Source organism: Rissa tridactyla, chromosome 3 (assembly GCF_028500815.1).
Source record: "Rissa tridactyla isolate bRisTri1 chromosome 3, bRisTri1.patW.cur.20221130, whole genome shotgun sequence".
Classification (NCBI taxonomy): domain Eukaryota; kingdom Metazoa; phylum Chordata; class Aves; order Charadriiformes; family Laridae; genus Rissa; species Rissa tridactyla.
Window position 1 is genome coordinate 45,309,226 of NC_071468.1, and position 9,191 is coordinate 45,318,416.

At 43.7% G+C, this 9,191-nt stretch overlaps 1 protein-coding gene across 1 annotated transcript in view; it reads right to left on the reverse strand.

Moving 5' to 3' along the window:
- The window catches only part of KCNK1 (potassium two pore domain channel subfamily K member 1), a 37,912-nt gene extending 29,011 nt beyond the window's left edge, over window positions 1-8,901 (reverse strand). Inside the window, exon 1 of the mRNA XM_054196704.1 lies at window positions 8,492-8,901. Coding sequence (XP_054052679.1) covers window positions 8,492-8,846 — 355 coding nt within the window. The 5' untranslated portion in view covers window positions 8,847-8,901. The remainder of the gene's footprint in view (window positions 1-8,491) is intronic.
- Window positions 8,902-9,191: the final 290 nt, after the last annotated feature.

The window sequence follows — 9,191 nt, forward strand, 5'->3', positions numbered from 1 at the left end:
TCTGGACTCACAATTTTCAGAAGAAAGATGGAAAAATGATGTTAAAGTTTCTACTGGTAAATAGTATGTAACTTTGTCAGAGGGCACAGCCTCACTTTCTCACACACAAGCACAGCAGTACTCAGAAGACTACTGGGTTGGCTTGTTCAGCTGGCAAAACCTGTTTCCCAGACCAACCTCCTCCCCCCCCAGCCGCTGCTGGGGAATATTGCCTAAGCGACATGGTTGCTTCTGCATCTGCATGCCCCCAGTTCCTCACAGATGCTGTGATACCTTCTGAAGCTGCTTTAGCTACTGGCACAGAATCAGCTTAGAGTACAGACTATGGTAATACCTAGGAAGAAGCATCAGTTATTAAATGTTTGGGGTCTGGTGACAGCTGGTGTACCATTTAGATTCATATGTGCTTTTCCTGCAAGGAAGTTTTCATACTCTGTTTTCAGAGATGAATGTGTATCTTTTTCTTTCCAGGGGAGAGAAAATCCATCTGTTCTTGCAAAAGCCACCCTGATATTTTTCTGAAGCACAGCCACTTGAAAAGCTTTGCTTCATTCATTCCTTTCAGTCCTGGTCTTAACTAGGACCACTTCACTGTTTTGTCCTCATAAGAAACACAATCTATGTAAGGTTTCAGCTAGGTTCTTAACTGAAAAACAAACTGACACATTTCTCCTCAGGCCTTCTGGGTCATCATCAGTGACTACTCTAGGACTTTGGTTGAATTTTGTACAAATATCATAACCATCAAGCAGCTGACATCAGATCCAGAGAAACACAGAGGAATTTAGATAGCCAATTCCCAAGAAACTTTTTATTGCTATTCTTTAATCCTGAAGGCATCAAAACTCTCACAGGTATCCCAATTTTTCACAAATTGCTAAAATTCCACTTCTGCACATGGCGAGAAATAGCCTGGTCTTCATATAGTTTAGCAGTCTGTAGCCTACTTTATAATTAACCTGGAGTAGCGGCTAAAGTAGACTTTTCTCCATTATGACATTCTTCCATCCAAAAACCCCACAGATTATTAAAATGATGATGCAGTGGGCCAAAGTAAAACAAAGAAAGAACAAAAAACAGCTAACAAATAAATGAAAACAGGAGAAACTATGGATTTGAAAGAAGACTTATTTTAAATTACATTCACATAGAAGTGAAAATCCTACTTAGCAATGGTCAGTAACTGCAGGATTTAATTGTTAAGTTTTAGAAGTCCTGCTCTGAAAGCGCATATAACTTTTAGCTTAGGATTTGACTTGGAGATGTCAGTAGAATGGTAATAAAAAATCCAGCTTTGCAAAAGGATTACAAATAGAAACTTTTTAATGAAAGGCAACTTTTTGAGAGACTACTCTCTTCCTTTCAATAAAGATGTAAATATCACAGAACAAAATAAAGCCAGAGTCATAATTAAAAATAATAACAGAGTAACAGGAGGCCATGGAATCCACCTGTGACAAACAGCAAATAATTTCAACATAGCTAAATTAGAAAAAAAAACGCAGAGAAACAGCAAAGTTAACACTTACAAAAAGCGAGTCAATAAGCCTAGGGCAAAACACCATTAAGTCAGTCCTGACCCCACTTACACTCTGTGTATCACACAGAGTTCAATGGACTGGGTTTGTGATTTATTTTTTTTTTTAATTTTTTTTGCATGTGTATTTCAGCAGAGGAACAATGACCCTAGATCTGACATAGAAGGACTACAGAGGCAGTGGTTGCAGGCCTTCACCTGTGGAGAGCTGCTGCGCTGGCTCCTCGTCACTGGGGATTTTGCAAGGCAGGTGGAACAGCGAGACAGGAGTGAGGGCAGAGCTTGTAAGAGAGACACTCCATCCATCAGCAGCCAGCACCTCTCCAAACAATAATACGGTCATGCTACTGTATGGCTTCTCCAATTTCTGCCAGGAGATGGTTTTTACTACTCATTGGCCTGTTAATCATAAACATTGGATCAGAGCTACTCTTGCCACCCTTTGTTTCAGCAAGCACAAGCAGGAGTTTGGCACAGCTAATTGCTGTACTCACATAAGAAACCAGCAACTGCCACCCTGCCTGGAACACATGACAGGACAGACACAGATTCCCCTTCTGCTACCACCTACTTCAGCAGGGAAAACAAGAACTTCGTCCCTTTGTCCTGGACACACAAGAGAGAATGTGACCGACTGGTCTGCTGGCTGTAACTGTCATCTCTGGCAACTAAAGAGTGACTTGCATCCTGAAGCACAGAGCCTAATATACTTCCCCAAAAGTTTACTGTCATTGATTTTGACAAGTACAGGTATTTTGGAGATATTCATACAAGAGATTTTTGGTGGGTTTGTTTGTGGTTTGGTTTTTTTTTAAAAACTTGTTAAGTCCCTTCTTTTCTGGTTTTAAATTTTATTTTTTCTTTTAATTTAATTTAATATTCCCATGTTTTTGTGTTCTAAGACAGGGAGACCAGAAGCATCCAACCTACTCTCTCAGTACTTGCCTACAGATTTTCATCTTGCCTCCTCTTACAGGCTTCCTTGTAACATGGTAGTCTTTTTATCTCCTCTTCCTAAAGACAGCTAGAAAACCTTAGTTCAAATCCTCATCCTGAGAATGGCATTAAGCCGAACTCAACTGAAACCTCCCTCATCCCAGGAGACAGCATATTAACCCTGGGGCCAGACTAGAATATGACAGCAGCAAGTCTGGAGCTGTTCTACAGTGTATAAAATATAGGAATTTCCCTGAGAGGAAAGCAGACACACAGGCAGACAGAATGACTCTTTCACTTTGTGTTTATATTGCTTAATCTGAGAGGTGGGACGCCCAGTTCCAGGACAGTCTACTGATCTATATGGAAGGGGACAGTCTCAGGGACAGTCGCTATGACTACCCTGTAGCATTCAACCACTCTACTGGGGCACAGGTTCAAATCCCTCCAAGCAAGGGAGGGAGAAGAATGTGGTTTCTCACATACTAAGTCAGTGCCCAAACAGTTGGCCTATTGAATGTAATCCTTCTCCTCTGGCATCTTTCTAAACTTACCTCTTCATTTCCTTTCCTTTTCTTAGGAGCACTCCAGTATAAAAACCACTCTGTTGCAGAGCTCGGCACAGTCTCGCTTTGTCTCCTAGATCATCCCCAGCAAATCACCTTTTCCTGTCCATGTCGTTGCTAAGTAACAAACAACTCTGGAAAGAGAAACAAAGCCCCTTCCCAAAGTTTGGCATCCCCACCCTGGTGAATAGCTGCGATTTGTCACTCCTATTTAAATGATCCATGAGTGCTACAGGCAGAGCAGTAGTACAATGAAGTTTAGTTTTCTGCTGGAGTCAGAGGTGACAACTAGCGAGACTGATGCGACTTTAAACCATCACAAAGCTTGTATGTTTTCATACAAGAGGCAACAGAGAATCTTACGACAGGTCTCTAGACATACATTTGGTATGAATTATGAAATGTGTATTTCATAATACACTTCAGTGTGTATTAATGAGCTAACACAGGCAACCTCAGGGACGCAGGCCACATATTCTGGTGCCACCAAAATAAAATATGCTTTTTACATTAAATTCAAGTATAGGACAAAAAATTCTGCTTTCCTTAAAGCCTCTGTGAACTATCCTCTTTCTAATCAAGTTAAATTCACATTCTTCCATGAGGTATGAAAGACCCGAGTAGCCTCTTCCACCAGAAGGGCTCTATTGTAAGAGCATATGAATCTTACAAGGGAGCATTACAAAGACATCACGATGCTTTCACGGCATTTCTTAATCTTCCACGGATATGTTAGGATCTGTACTGCACACTAAATATGCACTGGATGGGGAGTCTGTTCCCCTGAGGGGGAAGAAAAGCTAAAAAGACCACTTCTTGACAGAAGAACATGGAGAAAGTGATGGAGACTGGCAGGTTTCTCTCTCCCCAGTCTCTCCATACAGGCTGCACCTTCTTTTGCAGTACATCCACTGACTCCAGCACAATCTCCCAGCCTGCTGTCTTTCATAAAGATATAGTTTAGTTTCTCTTGCAAATCATCAGTAACAATGCTCATGAGAATCAGACCTAACAGAGAATGCCCTTACAAATCAATTTGTATATGCATTAACGTTAACTCCTCATACTGCTTGGCAGGGAGACTCACATAAGCAATTTAACTTGAATGCAAAACTTTCCTGAAAGCCATATTGTTTCTTTACTAGTCCTTCAACCAAACAGTTCCAAGGTAACATCCACTGTCAGCATTTAGCTACAACTACTGCATAGATGTTCATTACTCTCTTCAGAATCCATCAAGCAGAACTCGGAATTCCGTACATCATGGATCTTGGGCATCATTCCTTGTAACGCAGCAAAATATACCCATTCTCAGCACCAACACTGAAACTGGTACAGGCTAAGTTCTGGAGAAGATGCTGATATTCACTAACCACGTTGCAGATAACCACATTATGGGCTTCAGAAGCAGTGGCATACTAACAGCCCTCTCCTCCCTTCTCTTACTGTCTTGACTCCTGTGGCTCAGTTGAGAGTCCAGCCTGTTCTTAACCAAAAAATGAAAAACATGCATTGCCATCATAGAAGATGCAAACTCTCCTCACTCTTCCTCTGTAAATCCCTAATCGGGACAAGTCTATCCTAGCTTCCTTGTAACGTGTGTCTTGCCAACTCTATCACAACAGAGAAGGATCCAAGCTCTTAGCATCCCTCTGGTATCCAAGTGTTAAATAAAACCAACAGTCATGTTTGTGATGGAGGCAAAAATACTCAAAGCTGGACAGTCAGAATTCGACTTACGGTCCTTTTGCATAAAAGGCCGTGGGATATCCTTACAGTGAGACGACCCTTTCCAAAAACAAGTGTAAAAATACAGGCTCTAAGTTCATAAATTGGCATCTCCTTTCCTTCAACAAATGGAAGCCCCTTTACTCTTCCTTCATATCTTGCAACACAACCAATATAAATCCCTTTTTTTACTCCATTCTGCTTACAATTCCTGTAGTGCAGTATTGCCATATTGCACCATTATGGGATAAGACCTGTGAGCCTAACAGCACACCAAGAACAGTGAAAACACTACCTGGGAAAGCTAGCACAAGAATTACTTAATTTTTATTGTTAGAAATAAAACACATATTTGTACAGATGGCCCCACAACAAAGCCAACCAGAAATGATTGCTTCAGCAAGCTCATTCATGACATCTAGCACTGAGACAAGCTATGACCACAGATGTGCATAAGGTCATAATTACAGAGTTTCCAAGGCAGATGCTATTTAAATGCACACAACTGTACATTCTTACTGTTTACGTTGTCAATGATTAATGACCAAATTGCTTCCTCTTGCACACTGCTCATATGGCAACCTGCTCATATGGCACGACTGCTTAAGTTGCACAGGGAGGAATAAAGTTGTTAGAAGAGAAACCTGCTGTTAGCCACTGCTATTATCTGCTGAAGCCTCAGCCCCAGTCCATTTCACTGCCCTTTGTTTGCCTGTCCTTCAAGCAGCTTGTGACTGTCCTGTGACAGTCCATGTGTGCAGCAATATAAATTGCTTTCAATTAACAGTTTGTCTTACTATGTTTATTCAGCCAGATCCCTCCATTTAAGAATTTTTTCCAAATTCTTAACTGGCTTTATCATTTTCTTCGAGGATTTTCTCTAGTTAGTAAGAAGCCAAAGAATATAATAAGGATTGGGGTGGGGGAGGAGGGGAAGAAGTGGAGTTGGGGATGCTAAAATTAAACACTTTCCTTATATAGAAAACTAAAAGGCTGTGAAATAAGCCTTGTCCTCTGTGCAAAGGGTAGGTGTGCGTTTATTTAGATGATGAATGACAAATTCAGTCAGCTGAACACAAGGAACATCCCAGTGCTCCCTGCAATTTCATTGCACTTATCCTAGCAGAGAAGCAAGCCTCAGCTGGTACCATCAGCACCAGGGTTCTCTTTTCTGCATTTGTCCTTACCGTACTTGGCAGAGAGAGCGTGTTTCAGGTGTACAGTTTGTAATAATCCAGCATTGTTTGAATGTTCAAACACTTCCAGACAGCTGTTTGAGATGACGAGGCAGGTTCTGTTTCTTGCTTGTCTTTCACTTTAATGATCATGTCAAAAGATTTGAAAAATTTCTTGCACAGGTGCAGAGTAAATTGGGGGGCAAAAAAACACACCTCAAGAAATCTGTGCTCTCTGGGAAGAGTTTGAACAAGTGTTGGACATACTATATTGGTCTGGATTTACACTTGTCTACTTGCACAAGTTATTATTTATATTAAATAGGAAACAAGTAAAGCTAAAGGCCACTGCACAAACCAAGAAACTGATGGATTTTTTTTTTTTCTTTGAAAGAGGCCCAACCCAAAGGACTATCAGACATAGAAGGAAGTACCATCATTCAATGCGTGGTCTATTACGTCAGTGATGACTAGATGAACTTCAGTTTCTGAAATTCACAGAAATAATGATATCACGTGCATTTCAGACCTCTGTGTTTTCTAAGCATATGCCTTTTAAGTGGAGTTTTCTAAAAGGTTTTCAATTTGACAATGGTATTTTGTCTTTTCAGTACTTTCCTTGTAGGGCCTCTATGATCAAATCAGCTATGCATGCAGGGCCAGGTTATGCCTTGCCCTTTAGCAGATGTGCAGTGGGAAAGAGATGTTTGTGCCTGAACTGTACCACCAAATACAAATATCCTGTACCTATGCTTTAACAGGCAGTACTAAAGCGTTACCAACTCAGTCCCATTCCCATTTTTTGATTGATTCATCTCTGAAATGCATATTGCCAAATTTTAAAATAATAAACTACAGGGATTGTGAATTAGATTTTTGTCTGATGAAAAAAATGAGGAATTACATACACCATGCTGTATAAGACCAAATAGAAAAGCAGGACCTTTTTTAATATCCTTTTTTTCAAAGTGCAGGTTATTACTGTATAGAAAAAGTAACTTGAATACAAAAATAGCTCTTGGACAAAATAATTTACATCTTATAGTACAAGTATAACTGATAAGGAATGGAAACAGACATCATAAGGTCAAATGGAAACAGGCATCATAAGGTCAATTCAGCACCTTAAGGTCCATTACAGTTTTACTGAAGGGAAAAATAAAAAAATTAAAAAAGATTTAAACGCCGAATTTAAATTTCACGCTTTTCTCACCAACATTATTACTATACATTGACTAAAGCTTAGGTATTTATTCACTACAAGCATTTAATTGTCACAAGCATGTCACTTTCTCTCTTCTTACAAATCCTAGTTATTAAAACAAGAGGGGAGGTATTACAGGGACACCCATAACCCTATTTCACTTCTTAAAAAAAACCCACAACTCCTTACAACAAGCAGACAACCTGATCTCTAAACTCAGTGACAACTATTTTTAGGACAGGCGCTGCCTGTTTGAAATCAGTCAGGAAGCACCAAAATAAGATCAAGTAAGTAAATTATTCAATGTCATTATTGATATCAGCTGATTATATTTCCCACAATAGAAAGAATGCTTACGGGGGGGAAGCACTGCATCTTTCATAGTTGCATCAATGTACTGCCAAGACTCGCAGCCCTCTGATTGGACTAATTTTAAGGCGATTTTTATTTTTTTTAAAGCTTTTCTTATTCGAGAAGCCTTTGTTATGTATCGCAGTGAGCCACATTCAAATCACCACAGCCCAGCGCAAATGCCCGCACTCATCCTTTGCAAGAGGGCTGTCCGCCACAATCTTATGGGAAACCGCGGCTGTGGGAAAAATAAGTGCTTATAAAAAACTATGGCCAAGGGGATGCGTCCTCCAGCTTTTCAACACACCAATGAAAATTGCTACGGGGGAAGCAAATTTGACTTATCTTTCAGTCTTTCACGTGCCAAGTACTAAGCAGAAACTGAAGGTGAAATACAAAACTGAAAAACCGAAATTTGACTATTATACCCAGGTTAGCAGCCCCCCCCCCCCTTCAGATTGAAAAAAGCGCAAAGGAGGCCAAGAGCTTAATAGAGACACCCCTAAAACCATTTAAAAAAAAAAAAAAAAAAAAAAAAACAAAAAAAACTTCACAGAAAGAGGCGGGCACCCACGGGCTTTTCAAAAGCACCCACATTTTCAAGGGCGGTGGGGAGGGGGAAGTTCGCAACCCGGCTCTTAATGATGAACAGGGTGGGCTTAAAACCCACGGGTGCTGCCTCTTGCATCAAATATTCCCTTCACACCAGAGAGTTTGGAAAGTAAGGATTACTCTGGAGGCCAACTGCCACCGCCGCCCCCCCCCCCCTCACGCCCAGCCCCGCGGCCCTGGGCGTGAGGCGGGGGGGGCGGCGGGCAGAAGGTACACACACACACACACAGGCCCTTCTGCCCCCACGCTCCGTGGAAGCCAGCCCCACACCAACCCCTCCACCTCCCCGGCGCGGCCCTGAGGGAGAAGTGGGGTCCGGGCCTCCCCGGAAGGCCTCCGGGCCGCCTCCCCCCCCCCCCCCCCGCGCCCCTCCTTTCCTTACCCGTGGTGGAGAGGACGGTGCTGGCGAAGAAGAGGGAGGAGGTGAAGTCCCAGTTCCAGTTGCCCGAGGCGTTGCTGAGCACCGAGACGCCGTAGTTGCTGGCCTCCAGCACCCGCATGAGGAACTCCTCCAGCTGCCGCTCCGAGAGGCAGGCGTGCTCCTCCAGGAAGCGCTGCTTCAGCTTGCTCAGCTCCTGGCGCAGCAGGTCCTCGTAAGGCAGCTCCACCGAGGAGAAGACCACGGCGCCGAACACCAGGTAGAGCAGGTAACCCAGCGCCAGCAAGGCGAAGCACCAAGCGGAGCGGTGCTGCTCCACCAGCCGCACGCAGGAACTGCCCGCCAGCGACTGCAGCATCTTCCCGAGACGGCGCCCGGGCCGGGCCGCCGAAGGGGGTTGAGGAAGGGGAAAGGGGACGGGGATGGGGAGGTAACGGGGGTGGGGAGGGCCGGTACGGCCGCCGCCTGCCCTCTGTGTCCTGTCTCTCTCTGCGGGCACTGACTTTGAAGGCGCGGAGCGGCGGTGATGTGGCGCTCACGTGGGCGGGCGGCGCAGGTAGCGCGGCTGAGGGGCGGCCTGCTGCCGCCGGCGCAGCGCCCCCACGGCCCGGCCCGTCCGCCTCACGCCTCTGCCGCCGGGCCAAACGGCGCTTTGTCTCTTTCTTTCTCCTCACCGAGTCACGCGTGGGGGCCCCCGGCTGAC